The sequence below is a fragment of a genome, unplaced genomic scaffold (assembly GCF_019419815.1).
Source record: "Pyrus x bretschneideri cultivar Hongxiangsu unplaced genomic scaffold, Pyrus_bretschneideri_v1 Contig48, whole genome shotgun sequence".
NCBI lineage: Eukaryota > Viridiplantae > Streptophyta > Magnoliopsida > Rosales > Rosaceae > Pyrus > Pyrus x bretschneideri.
The window spans coordinates 789,732-807,885 of record NW_025999785.1 but is presented as its reverse complement, the minus strand read 5'-3'; the positions used below and the strand labels follow the sequence as shown (position 1 = coordinate 807,885).

General features: G+C 37.3%; 1 protein-coding gene and 1 pseudogene across 1 annotated transcript; one reads left to right on the top strand and one right to left on the bottom strand.

Moving 5' to 3' along the window:
* Positions 1–201: 201 nt before the first annotated feature.
* LOC108865478 lies at positions 202–3,840 on the bottom strand (annotated as a pseudogene).
* Positions 3,841–8,419: 4,579 nt separating this feature from the next.
* Positions 8,420–12,358, top strand: LOC103968126 (inositol phosphorylceramide glucuronosyltransferase 1). The gene is made up of 10 exons (XM_009381467.3): positions 8,420–8,710; positions 9,012–9,132; positions 9,263–9,448; positions 9,935–10,098; positions 10,668–10,775; positions 10,898–11,035; positions 11,123–11,260; positions 11,399–11,666; positions 11,786–11,909; positions 12,019–12,358. The coding sequence occupies exons 1-10, from the start codon at positions 8,447–8,449 to the stop codon at positions 12,158–12,160; spliced, it is 1,653 nt and encodes a 550-aa protein (XP_009379742.2). The 5' UTR covers positions 8,420–8,446; the 3' UTR covers positions 12,161–12,358.
* Positions 12,359–18,154: the final 5,796 nt, after the last annotated feature.

The window sequence follows — 18,154 nt, the reverse complement described above, 5'->3', positions numbered from 1 at the left end:
TTATTAGTGGACATCATGGGATTATTAGTGGACAGCATTAGCTTCATCATTATGTTTATCTGTCGGAAATGAGAAATTTTTAATTGTGATGAGAATATGAGTGGTACACTATGTGTTTTTATGTAAGTGGTGGGAAATTTTATTTTTTAATTTATTAACTTTTTAACGTACATATCCACCAACAAACATATGTGACCTCATGTACACCCCCTCGTTCGAACCTTTGACTTAATGCAAGCTGCATGAAGGTACGTTTGTTTGCAATTGCTAGAGGTACAAAGAATTGTTGATTAAAAACAATGTACTTCTTTTTCGTTGAATGTTAATCAACGGTGTATGCTGCTATGAAGGCGCAGTATAAATTAGTCGAAAGAAAAGAGAAGATACATTTACGCGAAAAGAAATAAAACTCGAAGATAAAGCTTGGAGAATGGATTCCTACAGAAGACCCATGACTGGTGAGGTGCTAAAGATAGGCTTCTCCTTGCCAATTTTCTGGCTTCTACTATCACAAATGCTTTTCCTCCTCGATTTCAACTCTCCGAGCATTGTTATGGAAGGCCTGTCTTTCGGGAGCTTTGCCGTACAGAGAAGCGCGATTCGGAGGACGAGAAGCATTTCTTCCTGAACATGCTTGCATTCACCGGCTATGCTAGGATCCAGTGTTTCTTCTAAGGTTCCTTGCTCCTCACTTTCCTTCGAACCCACTCCACGATATTCACAGATTCCCCGAATGCAGTGTCTACAAGCATCTTTCCAGTTATAAGCTCTAACAGAACTACGTCGTAGCTGTAGATGTCAGTCTTTTCGTCTACCTTCAACGCGTATCCGTATTCTGTTACAAAACATTAGGGGAATAAGATTCAAATTAACATGGCTAACTAGTTTTTGATAGAAACCGTATTCTGGTAGTTAACTTACCAGGTGCAATGTATCCGTAAGATCCTGCCACCATTGAAACTATCTCGTTCTTGTGGATCATCGTCCTTGCTAACCCGAAATCTACCGTTCTGGCGTCAACGTTTGTATAATGTTGTTCGATTTGATATCTCGGTGAATAACTGGCGGCTGACAGTCATGGTGGAGATAACTCGAAACCCACTGCTATGTTATACCTCGAAACCCAGTCGACCAACAGCTTTCCGGCTTGATTTCCATGCAATGCGGTCCCAAGGTTCCCGTTCGGCATGAACTCGTATATCATCACCACATCATGTTCGTTATGAAGGTACCCTAACAACAGAACAATGTTCCTATGCCGGAGCCTGCCAAGAAGGTTCACTTCACCATACAGATCATCACCACTTTCGACATCTGTCCCCGACCTCCATAGCTTTTTAACTGCTACAATCGAATGGGGTCGATGGATTTCCACCTTGTAAACAACTCCGCTCCCGCCCATGTCGATGATGTTCGATTCTTGTATGCAAGCCAAAATGTCAACACTTGTGATGTTAATTCTTTGAAATGCTACTAACCTCCACGGCCACTCTTGATTGGTCTTGTTGAATCAACTTTCGCAGCTGTTACACAAGTACCATTTCCGAGACATCCATCTCCCTGCGAAAAATGCTATTCCAACAGCCGAAATTACTGAGATTCGGATGATGAATCCAGTAACGATGTGTTTGATGTGCATGTTCCGGTGAGAAGCTGCTGTCACGGCTAAACTATGAGAGCACGGTGGAAGTATGCCTCCGCAAAGACCGGCATTGCCTACGAGATCATTCGGGTTTATGGTCATTAGGATACCATTTGCAGGTACTGGACCTTCAAGCCTGTTGTAGGACAAGTTAAGCATCTCCAAGGCTGGTGAGCTTCCGAAACTTTCCGGGATTTGACCTACCAAAGAATTGTTGGACAGATTGAGAACTGACAATGTAGGCATTGTCGCTATCGGTTGAGGGATTTCCCCGTTGAACTGGTTGTTTCTGAGATTCAGATTCACCGGCTTTTCGCAAGAAGCTATGCTCTCTGGAAATTTTCCAGAGATATGGTAGTTTGAAATGTCGAGGACTGAGAGAGACGGGTAGTCTTGAAACTGGTCCGGTAGCTTGCCTTCCAAGTTGTTGTTGAAAGCCATGAAGGTCCGAAGATTCAGAAGGAAAAGATACTCGAAGGAAGAGATGATTCAAGGCGGTTGTCAGAGACATCGATGAAGGAGAGCGATGCAGACAGAGTAATGTCCAAAGGAATTTGGCCAGTAAGATTGTTTCCCGCCAATTCTAGCCTTTGAAGAACTGGAAGATTTCCTAGACCAACTAGAATGGATCCCAAAATAAGATTGTTTTGCATACGAACACAAACCAATGACAAACATGTCGAAAAGCCTACTGGGATTGGACCGGAGAAGAAGTTGTTGAACAGGATGAGTTTAGTGAGATTGTCGGAAGCACACAAACCTGGTGGGATATCACCCAACAATGAATTCGATGACACATCCAACCATTTCAATGGGGAATTCTTTCCGAGATTTGTTGGAAGATGACCTGTCAAAAAGTTCTGCCACAGCTCAAGTACCTCTAACTTGGTTAACTTGCCGAGGTTGGCAGGAACTGAACATGTGAGCTTATTGCACATTAAGTTCAAAAGCTGCAGATTCGTCAACTGCGCAAGTGTTTCAGGAATCTCTCCAGAAATCTGATTATCGGAGAGATCCAAGAACACTAGCGATGTAATGTTACCGAAATGTGGTGGGATTTTTCCCGTGAAATTGTTTTTGTACAAGTAAACTATGGTGAGTTTTTGCAGCCTCCCTAATTCAGGTGGAATTTGGCCACTGAGGCTGCCAACTGCCAAGTCAAGATACTGAAGATTGGTGAGTTGCCAAACTCCACCGGGATTGTGCCTTCAAAAACGTTGTATCCGAGAATAATAATCTCTAGCGACGAAAGCTGCCCCGAGTTCTCTTGGAAGGTTTCCCATGAGATTGTTACCAGATAGGCCAAGAAAATTCACCTTTTGCAGGTTCTTGTAAGATGTAGGGATCGAACCTTCAAAGAAGCTCCCTCTGAAATCAAGGCTGTCGAGGGAGGTTGCGTATCCAAGATCATCCAGAAGAAATCCTGAGAAGTTGTTGCTCGATGCATTGACTGATGTCAATCCTGAAGCCCTTCCGAAACCTGTTAGAAATTTGCCAACAAAGTTGTTTTGGCTCACACCAATGCTCTTCAGCGATGTAAGATTGGTTATCATTTTTGGCAACGATGTGTCAAACGCATTGCAAGAAATGTTGAGCATCAAAAGACTGCGCAAGCCTTGAATGTGATCGGATACATGGCCACTGAGGTTCATGTTGGAGAGTCCAGCTTCTCTACAAACCCCTTTGAGTTGCACCAAACTCCAGCCCAATTGCAATGTGGCAAACCTCCCTCAACTGCGTTGTTCGGCATTTTCCAATCTTTGAGGCCGCCGGTTGGATCAACGAGACTAGATTTGATCGAAAGTAAGGTCAACCACTCCACATCCGGCGTGGTTTGAGCAACAACAAGAGTGGTGGCAGTGAAACAGTAGAAGAACACCAAGAGGGTTGACATCTTTGTTATTCTTCTCTCTGTTATGTTCCTTCTCTTATCAGGGTGGTGGCATTTTCTGGGCTCTTTCAAACAGAGGGAGTAAGAGAGTGCCAAAACTCTAGAGGAGTTATATGACTCTGAGAGACAGACAGACAGAAGATAGAATCTCGGGTGCAGAGGTAAACGCTTGTAACCGCTTAAGCTTCAAGCCAATTGATAGATGGGGGAATTAACTTATTTAAGAGACAGACATAAAGAAGCCAAGGCATCGAATACATGAGTAAACGTTTTTAACTGGTTGAGCTTCAAGCCAATTACAAATTTGTTTTGGTTTTGATAACTAATGACAAATGGGGGGTACCCCTGAGCTTCAAGCCAATTGCAAATTTGTTTTGGTTTTGATAACTAATGACAGATGTGTGGGGGGGGGGGGTTGTTGGGGTGGGGTGTGGGGTGGTTGGAGGTTGGAGGGATGTGGAGGATTAACTTAGAGCCATACCAAAGTCAAGGCCACAGATGCTTGATTAACTTATTGGAAATATGTGGGTTGGAGGGATGTGGAGGATTTACTTATTTGAGAGAGCCATACCGAAGTCAAGGCCACGAATGCGTGAGTAAATGTTTTTAACCGCTTGAGCTACAAGCCGGTTGCAAATTTGTTTCGAATTTCGGCAGATAAGGGATTAACTTATTGGGAATACGTGGGTTCTCGGGATCTGCAGCAGCTAAATTATATGGAGTTATTGGAAACCAATGAGTGAATTGACTGTCAAGGTTTGGAGTTATTTGAAATCTCCCAGACAGCAAAACATGGAGAGAATGTGTTTTCCAGATGATAAATACTTCCATTATTCTTATAATTCATCATTAGTCAACTCAAATGGTATTAATTAACTATTAATTAAAATTATTCTGGAAAAAATTGTGCTTTGGTTAACAAAAAAATCTTCTGTTAAACTTGTAAAAATGTTTATTTTTCTTTTTTATGATTACTTGGAGGGCGAGTCGTGGTGTAACGGAAATGCTGCTCTTTTATGATTGAAAGGTCATTGATTCGAGTCATGGAAATCTCTTTGCAAACCTACGACAAACATCCCCCCTCCCAAATTCTCACAAAGTGTCCCCGAGGGGGGGGGGTGGGGTAGGGCGGGGGCTTATTGCCCTGGGGTCACCCTTTACCATGTTTGCTTACAAAACATTGACATTATTCATATGCTTTATAGTATTTTAACTCCCCCTTTGTTTCTAAGGTCATCCACGTTTGATCGGAAAATTCAGTTGATTCTCATTTTGTAGGAATCAAACTCCTCAGGTCAAAAAAATGAGTTTTATGAGAGTGATTTCAATTCTTAAATCCAATACATTGAATTCATGAGAATGTAATAGAAACAAAGAAGAAAAAAATTGGAAAACGAGAGTGTGGTATCACTGTTGCATCGTGAAATCAAGGATTGAATTCATTCGCATTATGGATTAAATGGTTAATGAAATAGTGAATGAAATCAGTTGTCTAATGAGCTAATTGGTAATGGACATGAATTTGAGCAGACGAGAATCTCTCCATGTTACAATGTGCAAAAACCTTAGAAGATAGACAACTCGGAACTTTCTTCATATCAGGAGAGAGAGGGAGAGGGAGAGAGAGGGACTACCAAATTCCAGTCACTTCCATAACTTCACATGCACTCATCTGGCAGATTGCAATTATATATTCATAAATCTAAAAAAGTGCAAATAAATATTTGGATTGCAAAGAAGATTAGATAATAATTGAAAAGCATAAAGAAGATGAAAAGGCTGGAGGCCATGTGAAAAGAAAAGTATTCAATTCAATCAAATTCGTTAGGTGCCCCCACATGGTGGTGATATGCCAAAAAACAAAGCCAGTAAAGCTAAAGCGCCACCGCCACAGCCGCCGCCACCACCAATAATCATTCATTCATCCATTATCAAAGGAAAATTAATGAAAATGACTTGAAAACTTTGAGTTTTAACTATAAGGATAAAATAAAGGGTAAAGTGAATAATACCAGGATTGACTTTTTAGTGTAAAAATATGGTTTTTCGTTAAAATAAACAGTACCATGGGCTTTTCGTTAAAACTCCCTTTTATCAAATCAAGATGGAGGAGGAACCAATGAAATTGTGCGCATGACACTATATGAAGATATGAAATTATAGTAGCTCCCTGTCAGTTAGTAAAGTGTGGTTTGGAAATGTTTTTAACATGATTGAAACTGTTTTTAGAAAAAATGTTTCTGAGTTTAAAAGTATTTAAAGTGCTTCATGCTAGAAGCGTCAGTTACGTGCTTCTTGTAGGAATCACTTCAAGTATTTTTTAGAATTCACTTGCATTTTATTAAAGATTAGTTTCAAAAACATTTTCACAAAAAACGCTTTCAACAATTTTAAAAGCAATCCCAAACGAATCTTAAATTAATACAAGATTTTTTTTTGTTGAAAAGTTAATGGGGTATTAACCACTTGTTTGTTCATGAACGAACTATTATTTTTTTAAACTACTGAAATTTTGTCGTAATGGTTGAAAGCAATCATATCTATGTACTCTAGTGTGTGTTCAATTCTTACTGATTTTCATTCCGTCTAATAACTAATTATTTAACCAACTAACAATACCACCCTACACAAAATATGAGTTTCAGATTATGATTAAATTGTGGAGTGAGCACAATTAAACGGTTGACGGCGTATTAACTTACTAATTAGTTAGCACTTAAGTGGTGACGTAATGTATCACATCATGACTGAGAAGTTTGGGCCACGTGGGTGTTGAATCTGGAATTTTGGGCTTAAGTTGTAAAAGGTCCAGGGAAAATCAGGACCAAAGTGGAGAGACCTAATGGACTTGTTTTGTGGTGGTGGGCCCAATACTACTTTGATTAGCCCAATACTCGGTCACAACATCATAGCAGAGCCCAGATCAATGAAACTCAAAAACTTGTCAGTCTGTCAACTTCTCTGACACAATCAATCCGTCGGGAGGCTATAATTTGAAAATGATACAATGCACTGGTATGTGTGATGCACTATTGTTTTGGATGGTTGACTTTATATGGGTGAATGTTGATATTTTTGATTTAGTTATTTAGCATGTATACAATACGTTGGTGCAGAGACGACAGTGCATGGAAAATGTCACATTTAAATATATATTACATACATTTGTGTATAGATTTCCGATTCGGAATAGCCTCTAAATTATCATTATATGTACACATATGCGTGTAATATATATATATATATATATATATATATATATATTTAAATGTGACCTGTGCACGGTAGACAAACCCAACATAATGTTTACTCGTCGTCCGATTAGCATCTGACATTTTTTAGAACCTTAGTATGCATGTTAGGAATTTTAGCTTGGAGGGAGTTCAACCATGAACCTCCCACATGTAAGGTCATCTTCAATTGACATGACCATAGAGCTAAAAATAGCTTGGAATGACACAAAAATCATCTCCAACTGAGAGCTAGGCCAAATGGCTTGTGGGCCCCATCTGGCCAAAAACCCCAAATCAGGCCAGCGGGCTGGTCATTTCCAACTAGCCAGCTAGCCAGCCCTCTAGCACTAGAATGTCAAGCTCAACATTTCGCCAACCCTCCAGCGCTAGAATGTCAAGCTTGACATTTTGCCAACTCTCCTGCTTAGCCCATTTGAATGCCAACGACAACTTGGTGTCAGTATGATCAGGTTACCGTTGGCATTTGAATTTTTTTTTTTGGACAAATTTACAAAAAAAAAAAAAAATCTATTTTTTTTTCCTATAAATACCTAAGACATTCGTACATCATTTCTCACATACTTTTCACTTTCGTGTTACTCACTTTAGCGACATGTGTCATTCGAAATCATATCCGGAAATTTATTGAGATTATATAAATATAAGAAATTTAGAGAGTTACTCATGTTAGCGACACGTGTAACTTAAAATCTTATCCAAAAAATTATTGAGATTATATAAAGATAAGAAATCCAGAGGCTTATTCATTTGACAACAAGTGGCACTCAAAATAAGTTCGAAACCCTTATTTTAATATGGTAGTTTAATTTAATTAACCATATTAATTCAATTAAAATAATAATTTATGTTTGGCCTATAGCTCTTTGGCCCCCTTGGTTGGAGATAGTTTTTTGTCAAAGGGCTATGTTTGGCCTATGACCATTTAGCTCATTCGGTTGAAGATGGTATAAAATATGATATGATACTGTTCATTAAAATATAATTTATTGCAGGGTTAAAAGAGCCCCTTAGCCCTTATTCGGTTGGACATGTCCTAAATATACTATGAGATGGCCTAAATATATTATTTTGGTACTATTTTTGATATGAGATTCTATACTTCAATACGCTTCCTCACGAGTGATCCCATAGAGACACAGAGTCACACAAGGTACCAGTTTCTACTCCAAAGTTGATTAGTTCATTATGCTAGAGCTAACAATCTTTTCAGACCTTGATAATTATTCATTTACTAGAACCAACACATTTTGTTCTTAACACGCAATCGTTCATTTCACACTGTTAAACAGAAACTAAGACCCATCACTTATATGTTAAAAAAAAAAATCATTAAACTGTAAAACTAACAAAGATGTATGCGCTTTCAAAATCTTCATCAATCTTTTATATATGAACATAAAAAAACTATCCTAAGTCGAATTTAAAATTTCTAACTTAAAAATGGTATCGTATACCACAGGACACATGATCCATGGATCCTTTTGTTCTAGTTTGAAACTAGTTGGACTATTCTGCGGCAGGTCAGAGACGACAGACAAATCAAACCCAAATTCGAAGGAAAAACCCTCCCCATCCCAAACTCTTTGATTGTCTCGAGAAAGTCCCCAATTTTCTCGAGAAAGCGATATCAACCCAAAATTCAGAGGCTCCCTTACTATAATGAGACTCAAGGCGTGGTTTGTGCTCACAGCGCTTGTGCTCGCCGCCGCCGCGATTCAACAAAGCGCCGCCTTTGACTCGTCGTCGTCGTCGTCTTCCCGCCGCCAGACTTCGGTGGAGGCTTACGTCACGCTGCTGTACGGAGATGAGTTCCTATTGGGCGTTCGAGTGCTCGGGAAGTCGATACGGGACACTGGATCGACCAAGGACATGGTGGCTCTGGTCTCCGACGGCGTCTCCGATTACGCCATGAAGCTTCTCCAGGTGATTAATTCTTGTTCCTGTTTCTAGTTAAGGAAGCTGAATTGAGTTTAGGCTTTAGTTGAGTTGTAGACTTTCCTATTGGAGAAGTGATTTTAGAAAGAAAAAAAGCTGCTTTTTTCTAATTCCATTTTTGGTTTTGGTGAAGTTGGATTTAACTGAATCGAAAGTGATTTTGGAAAAAGCTGAAGTTAGCTGCTTTTTCCTGAATCGGTTATTTGTTTGAGTGAAGTGCGAGCTGCGAAAAACAGCCCGGAATCAGGTTTATTGTAAGTTTGATTAGTTTTGGTGATTAATTGTGCAGGCTGATGGATGGATAGTGGAGAAGATTAGTTTATTGGCAAATCCTAATCAAGTCCGGCCGACGAGGTTCTGGGGTGTCTACACAAAGCTCAAAATATTTAACATGACTAACTACAAGAAAGGTGAAAACTTCGATGATTTCGTAGTTCTCATAGGATATAACAAATCAAAGATGCAATATTTTTAGTTTAAGATTTTGAAGTTTCACTCTTTTTTTTTGTGTTTCTTATCGCCGGGAGTTTGATTGTGCAGTTGTGTATCTCGATGCGGATACTATTGTTGTCAAGAGCATTGAGGATCTTTTCAAATGCAGTAAATTCTGTGCTAACTTGAAGCATTCTGAGAGGCTGAACTCTGGGGTGATGGTAGTGGAACCGTCGGAAACTCTTTTTAATGACATGATGAGAAAAGTGACCACTTTGCCTTCTTACACTGGAGGTAACATAATCTTCATGTAATTTTAATCACTTTGCACTACCTGTGAGTTCTTTCAGCGTAATTCTTTCTCCATCTGCATGTTGTATTGAACATTGATCTGTAGTCTGTACTGTTGGAGTGTAGTTTAAATGCATAGTCAAACCCAATGTGAGAAAAAAGTCCGAGCTTTCGAGTCAAGTTTATGTTTAGGAAAAGGAATTTAGTTCAACTTTATTGATATGGTTCTGTAAAAACTGATTTCATATTAAATTGGATTGCACTGTTGATGTCAATGGCTCAAATAATTTCTTATATGTACATGTCGCTCTGTCAAAAGGAGTTCCTTGATATCCCTGGTTAAATACTCAAGTACATGCTTAGTGTCAAGTTGGTTGTTACGATGTGTATCATATGTTTCTCACTCATTGGGTTTTCTTTGGAGAAAACACTAATCCATTGTAGTCGTTCGTCTCTCTAAAATTTTATGTCCCTAATTATTTATTACAGGAGATCAGGGATTTCTGAATTCATATTATTCCGATTTTCCAAATGCCCATCTCTTTGAGCCCAATTTATCGCAGGAGGTGCGAAAGTCTAGACCAGTTCCTGAAATGGAGCGACTTTCCACTTTATATAATGCAGATGTCGGTCTTTATATGCTGGCAAACAAGGTATGTATCAATAGCTTTTCGACATGTTATTATTAATGCTGATCGATTAGTTTACATGTCTTCATTGCCATGCATGATATCGATGCCTGCACATTTACTCCCAAATTTAAAGTACCATAGAAGGAGATAATATTTCTATTGTATACACTTGAAGAATAAGTTTTGGCATTGGAGAAGTTATTTGGTTTTCAATAGTGAAACCTCAGGGCTGGAACCCAAGTAGAACCTTTATATGAGTCTAATGATAAAATAAAAACAACCCTTTAATTGGTACATGTGAAGCTAATTGGATTAAAAAACTGCCAAGAATATCACTGGTTCTGTGGTGCTACTTTCTGACCCATGTATATAGCTGAAGAGGGAACTCCAAATTCGACCAGTAATGATTTGTGATATCTACATTCTAGAATACAATTTTCTTTAGTTTGTCCTTTTGAGCAATAAGGTGTGACACATATGAAGTGGCTAAATGGAAATGGACCTTTGATTTCTATTTTTCACCTTTTTTTTGTTTTAATATTTTTTATGCCAATTAAGGTGTCTAATCTGTTTATGCTTTATACTCTCAGTGGATGGTAGATGAAAGTGAACTCCGTGTCATTCACTATACGCTTGGCCCCCTCAAACCTTGGGATTGGTGGACATCTTGGCTTTTGAAACCGGTCGATGTCTGGCAGGTACTGCTTTGAATTCAATTTTCTAATAATCTATGTGTTTGTCTGATTTTTCATTTTAAATATTATACTGTAACTTTTGCATTCAAAGAAGTTATAATCTATGACTTTCATTTATACTGCAGAATGTTAGGGTACAGCTTAGGGAAACCCTTCCAAGAACTGGAGGTGGTGGAAATCCAAATGATGCTCTTCTTGTGAAGTTTCTTTTCCTGCTACCATTTTGTGCTCTACTATTTTGTTACTATCGGTCTTGTGTTCAGGTTAGTAATTACATGATTAATTTGGCCGAATGTCAAGACATGGTTATTTTGTTTTCTGGATATCGAGGTTTGTCAATTTTGGTGCAGACACAGGATTACTTTGGCTCATTGTGTAGAAGTTCATTGTATGATCAAATCAAGCACCTTTGCTACAAAATTAGATCTATGGGGATACCTAATTATACTGTTGTTTCCACGTCTTCCTCTATAAATTCCAATCATCAGGTTAGATCCCTTGTCTCAATTTTGTATGTTGAATCATGTACAAATTAACTTCACACCAAACTTTACTATATTCTGTTGTCATTAGAAATTCTTTGTTCTAGAGACTTCTGTCGTGAAACGATCCTTAATGTGATGCAGTCCAAGGTGCCAGTTTACTTGGGTGGAATCTCTATTGTTGTTTGTTTCATGGCTGCCCTGGTGGCCCTTGCCCTTTCTCTTGCAATTGTGCCTCGACAAGTTATGCCATGGACTGGTTTACTGTTGATGTACGAGTGGACATTCACTATCTTCTTTGTATTATTTGGAGGTTATCTGCATCTAATTTATCAGTGGGGAAAGGCAACAGCAGTGCAAGCAGAAACCTCGCCCTCTGCTCCCGAATCAGTTGATTATGATTCTGGAAAAGGTAAGCTTTCTTGAATTAAACCAGTGCCGACATTCACGGATCAAGTTCAGCTAATTAGTTCCTTGTTTGCTTGTGTATTTGTTTTCCAACTCAATCAATGGTTATTTGATGTGTTATAGGTCATCAACGGCAAGCATCTTTATGTGATAATGCTAGATTGTATTATGGGCTAGGAATGGCTTTTCTGGCTGTTGCTGCGCCATCTTTGCCATGTCTTTTCGGGATAACAGCTCTATTTTTACGGTAATTTGCTTGACCAGTTATAGTTTTCTGGGTTACTTACTCATCTTTGAAAATAATGCGATTAAAGAGAATGATTAATAACAATATGCATCATCACGACATTTAACAGGCTGGGTTTGATGGTCGTTGGAGGTCTAGTTTTGGCATCTTTCATGACATACGCTTCAGAGCACCTTGCAACTAGGTCATTTTTGAGAGGCTTCGAAGACCGAGATGCGACGAGAAGTAGGAGCTTATGTTTGTTGTGTTGACCCGCGAGCAAACCTAGTTGAACCTGTGTTTGATTCCGTCTGTTGTAACCTGTTTCACATGGAATCCCCACGATTAGCTTGTAAAGTACTGCAGTAAGTTTGTTGATTTTAGAATTTTTTTTGCTTTTCATCTAAGAAATTTTGGTACAATATTCTTTCAAAAGCTATAAATCATAGTTCCGACATTGTTCTGTACAATGGTAATCTTTGATATCACTTAAAAGTGCCGGTGCCATACCAAGATACAACCATTTGAAATATCTCACACATTTAGAAGTTGAAGTTTTCTTAGTTACATTCACCTAGCTACTACTTAAAATCCTTCAAAATACTCCCTCTTTGTTCAAGTGCTCTATTTTATAATACGAGCAGACGATGGGTTGGTATGTTATGGATTTAAATTGGGGGCGGATCCGTGATGTGAACTTCTTTACACGACTTTTGACATGTTTTTGTTGAGCGCACTTCTTAATGTATTTTAACAGTCCAAACTGTTATCTTTTAGAACATCATTCATAGATCATTCTTAGACAAATTTAAATCCATTAAGAGACATTCATATATAGTTAAAAAAAAATAGATAGATACGGTTTTACAAAGAAAACCTAACCTTTAATCCACCCTCCATGTGATTTCAAATTTGGGTGATTTTTGGTAGATGTGATCTTTGAGAGAAGACTAAAAAAAACAGACAGTTTAGATCGTTGAAATAAATTATGAATTGGGTTCCACAAAAATGTGGGTCAAAAATTTTGTATAAAAAGCGGTGACACAATTCGGTCTCCTTTAAAAAATAAATAATGTGTTATAAGAAGAGTGGATTAGCAAATATCTAGTGGTTGATGTGATGACTATAGTTGAAATGTATTGGAGAAAAGTTTTAGTAAGGTAACCTAATCACGTAGTTGGTTAGATTACTCTCACATACTCACAAGAATGAGATTTTGTGCCTCACGGATAATGCTTTCATGGAGAAAAGCTTTAGTAGGGATTGTATTTACGACCTCTATTGAATTGCTTTCGAGAAAAGTTTTAGTAGGGTAATTTAACCATGTGGTTAGTCAGGCCACTCTCACAAGAGTGAGATCTTGTGCTTAGCAGATTGGACCTACGTGGAGCCATACAATACCTAAACATAAAGGAGCTTGCTTCTTTGAAAGAGTGATTTGTCAATCTGTCAATCACGTGATTAGGCTGTCCTACTAAAATCTTTCTTGTATACAAAATTGCCAAAGTGGGATCATCTTAACCTAAAAGCATGCACGTGTTCACTATGCTTTAACAGATCAAGAAATGAATAAATAAAAAAACAGCCTCCTCCATTAGCGTCGCCCTCCACTAACTGAAAGCACACTTTCGAATTCAATCAATCAACACATTTGGATTAAAAAATCTCTTTGAATCAATCCAACTCGCTGAATTTATATACCCTAAGTTGTACGGCAACACCCCCCTTCCCCTCAACAAAGTGATTCTTCACCAAGACGCATTATCTGTGTAAATAATGACACATCATTGTTGCCACTTGAAAACTTTGAAGGGAAAAAAAAGGAGATGCCAAGTCAAAGCTGCAACAAGATTTTTGATTTGGTGCTGGAAGTTGATCTGTCTTCTCTAATTTGCTCATGGGATTCTGAATCTCAATCAGGTTAAATCTGAACTGTCATCGAACTAATCACCAACTTTTCAACCATATAGTAAAATAATAATAAATTATTATTTATTTAATTTTAATTTTAACTAGCTTTGTCACTGAGTCTTTGATGAGTCACGGGCCAGTACAAAAATAAATTGGATTGTTTTGTTTATTCTTTTTCATTGTATAGTTGCACGTCATTTGGCACTAGGTGACACACATGGTGACTAACTCAAAATTTAAATCATGAGAAGGAAAAAAAAAGGAAGAGAGAAAATGATGGAGGATTTTACACTTTACTTGTGATCCCCTCGTCGTCCTTATCCCAAAGTGTATGTAGTAGTAGTAGTAGATAAGCTAGTAGTATAAATATTAACATGAAAAAAGCTACAAATATGCCCCCACCCCCTATTTATGGCTTTTAAAATGTGATAGATGGTGGAGTGCCAAAAGATTCCACCTTCCCCATGAAGGTTCAACTTAAAGAGTATCCTTTTTTTTTCTTGTACATAAGTGTTTAAGGTAGACAATGTTTTGTGTTGAACAACTGTATATGAATACTGTCACATTATATCACCGATTCTCTTTCAAACATGGGTGGAGAAAGAAAGGAGGAGAGAGCATGAACTAGAGAAGAGGGAGAGATGGCGAGGAAGCGTTTAAAAATGTGGCAAAAAAATAGGTGTGGATGTGCGCAAGAGGAGAGGTTAGGGCTGGTTTGGTATTGATGTGCTTTGAAAAAAAAAACTGTTTTGCTGTGCTGTGAGAATAAGCTTTTTTTTGTTGCTTCACGTTTTCATCTTTTTTTCATCTAAAATTGTAAAAATAAGCTGTTTTTAAGTGTTTACCAAACACCTTTTTGAGTTCAGTTTTTTTTTATACCCACTTTTTATAAAAGCACCTCAGTACAAAACCAGTACTAAAATGGACATCTATAGCTATGTGTATTAAAAGGATCCACAAGGGCACCCACCGACCACACATCCCCTAACACCAACTGATTCCCAAAACCAAATTAACCTTTAATCTCAAATTACTTCATTGCTATTGCATCATTTGGTAAAGAAATCTCTATCCTCCATTCAATCTTAAGATAACAATTTTAATACATCATCAATGCGTTATAAGTACGTAGATACTGTTAACAGTAACTACATGCCGTTTCATTATTGATGTAATACAAGCACTCACTTGGAGCAAAGTCATAACTCATGCAACATTTTCCAACTAGCACTTCAATTAAATTTCTATAAATGTACATATGTTGTATATTGAATAGCATTCCATGTTAGGACACATAATATATTACTCAAACATAAATGTCTGGATATACCAGCACCGTCGCATTTGCAATAGTCCACTCTGCGTGTTATTTACCGAAGGGGAGTTTAATATATACATTATCCGAGGTGTTTTCTTCTTATTTTTCGTCTGTTTACGTTCCCAACTATTTGGAGCTAGCCCTTCCATATATACCGGTTTTACTTCAACATTTTATCATGTCTGTTAGCCCCCACCCTTCACTTTTTGATAGATCTCAAATCTTCTTTATTCTTGTGCCCTAGCTAGACATGTGCCGAGGAACAATGGTAGGGATCACATAATTTAGTCACCAACTAGAATGTTCTCACTGCATTATCCTCCGGTTCATTCTTCTTTCAGATTATCTAGTGATATAACTATAACTCTAATCAAGGCCCTTGATCCTTTTAACGACGTAGGCATCGTTCGTTCTTAGAAATGCTCGAATGTGGTATAAAAATCTGGATGTGAAGATTTCAGATGGGAATATATATTAACAAATTTGAAATTTTGGGATCCCAGCATTTCATTCATTTACCAAATTTTTAGGGTTTTTGAGACGTTGAACAAAGGACTAAGAATGCTGCTGCCATGCCAGTTAACGGGAAAATGGATAACCAGGCAGACAATCATTCAACGGAGTATATATACGTATATGTGTGTACTATATATACCGTGAAACCGTGAAATTGTTTTTTTTTTGGAAAGAATCAGACACGAGAGGGAGCTTTTTCATCCAACCACGTACCATGATTATGTCCTCTACCCTGATCATTTACCTTGAATTATAGCTTTTGGACATCAAAGATTCCAGTTCAGATAAGTATAAAGTACAAGCTTATGAGAAAATAGAACAAAATAATATAGCAATTGTGGGGTGTCAAGTAGTCAATGATTCATTTATTAATAAGAAGAAGAAAAAATCCTGCATTCATGAAAAATACAAGCAAATATTCATAATGATCAGAGGAAAAAAAAAAAAAAAAAAAAAAGAAAAAAAGGAAACACAAAATTTCTATTTTTGGCTGCTCAGCCTGCTAGAGGAGCTAACATATTCCTTTATTTATTTCAGTAATTCCTCCATTAATTAATTTCTTGGAAACTAAGCCAAGAATCAGGAGAAAAGGTGGTCATTCATCCAAAGGAAAGAAAAAGGAAAGAAAAAAGGTCAAGGAATATAAGGATGATATACATAACTATTATATATATATATATATATATATATATATCATATGTGATAAGCCAAGAATATCAGACTTGCCTGAGTTTACATTTCCTCAAGTTCATCACCTTTCTTCACTGCTGTAAATTAGGTCATGGCAGCTGAAAGCTGATGAAAACCCTAAATCTTCCTCCTCCCCCTCCTCCTCCGGCCCAACTTTTCGACATCGAAGATTGATAATCTCCTCTTGATGACATTCTTCTCAGCTTTTGAAGCACCATCGCCATCTTTCCTTGGACAAATTCAGTGACACCAAACGAAAGAAATTGAACGCCGATAGAGATTGATCCTGTGAATTCCTTCGAAAACTGGTAACTTCTTGGGCAGAAATTAGAATAAAGTTGTAGAGAGAGAGAGAGAGAGAGAGAGAGAGAGAAAGAGGAGAGGCCACAGAATTTGGGGGGTGGTTGGCCATGCTTATATAATGAGACGGATGGAACAAAGGTGAAAATGAAAAATTTAGGCCACGTACGTACATGGGGAGGACCTACTTCACATGTCCTCTATGTGCTTAATTTACTGGTTAAAGGAATATCCATTCAGTAAAAAGGACCCCTACCTTATAATTTAAAGTTGGAATCTGAGGTGACCTATCCAATTTGGATTTACATGCCAAACATTAATAAAAACAAAACAAAAACAATATCCATTTTGAGCTTATAGTTGGCCAAAACCTACCTATATATTTGACAACCTTAAGCTGGCCTCTAATTAGTCAATCACTATGGGTTTTATAATCATAATAATAATAACACAAGATAGTTCTTGGTTATTTCCATATTACTGTGACATTATATATAAGAATTGGCGGCATTAGTTTAGTTGCTTATGTAGTTGTTCTTGAGGTTCTTGTAAGTTTTTCACTTTGACTTTGTCTTGTGACGTATCAATAATCTTCAACTCTTCAATATTTTTGAAATGATCAATTTTTTTAATACATTGTTTATATCTGATTGCTACATCCTCACTATTTGATGTTGTCGATTTTTAATTTTGATCAATCTAATATTTAAAATTTAATTTCTGATCATTTTAGCAAATTCTCATTAAATCTCTTTTGGTTATGTTAACTTCATCATTTTCAAGATGTAGTTTTTTATGAAAGAAATATAGGCATTTCGGATGATTTCAATTGTCAATTGTTTAAGTAAAACAAAAAAATTTACTTAAAGAAGATTTTATTCTAAACTAGCATATATAATTGGTACAAATGAAGATTTTTTTTTCCAATTGACTTAACTACTCGTGCATGCATTCGAGAACTTCAGTTATTTAAAAATATTAAAGAGGACTTTCTTTTGGAAATATCCATTTCAACCTCATTTGTTTGATTTTATTTTGAAGGCAACTAATCATAAACCTTATTTTAATTCCTAACTCACCGCCTCAATTTTTCTCATTACTTTTCGAGCCAAATTTTCTCACTTGAACTAGCCCTGAGGACTTAATACCCTCCATCCTTATCCTTAACGGAGGTAAATACCATTAATTTGCAAGGACTCGTAAGTGGGAAGGGTTACTGTAAACATGTGGTTTGAATAATAATCCGAATTAAGGACAGGAGTTAACAAAGTCAAGGGCACGTCTGTTGGATTTGTTCAGATTAATTAACGGATGTTTCAAATATAGTGGGGGACTTTTAATTATTCAACCTAATTTTGGGTGGGACCAAATGCTAATCTAATCAACCCCACATGCATAAAATATAAGAAAGGCTAATGAAAATGATTTGAAATTTTGAGTTTTAATAGTAAGGATAAAATAAAAGGTAAAATAAATAGTACTAGAATTGATATTTTAGTGTAAAAATATAATTTTTCATTAAAATAAACAA

Bases quoted from the DNA above. Each gene is read 5' to 3' on its own strand.
- LOC103968126 (XM_009381467.3), top strand. From the start codon at position 8,447: ATGAGACTCAAGGCGTGGTTTGTGCTCACAGCGCTTGTGCTCGCCGCC. The intron at 9,133-9,262 runs GTGAAAACTTCG...TTGATTGTGCAG, and splicing joins CATGACTAACTACAAGAAAG to TTGTGTATCTCGATGCGGAT. The intron at 10,099-10,667 runs GTATGTATCAAT...TTATACTCTCAG, and splicing joins TTTATATGCTGGCAAACAAG to TGGATGGTAGATGAAAGTGA.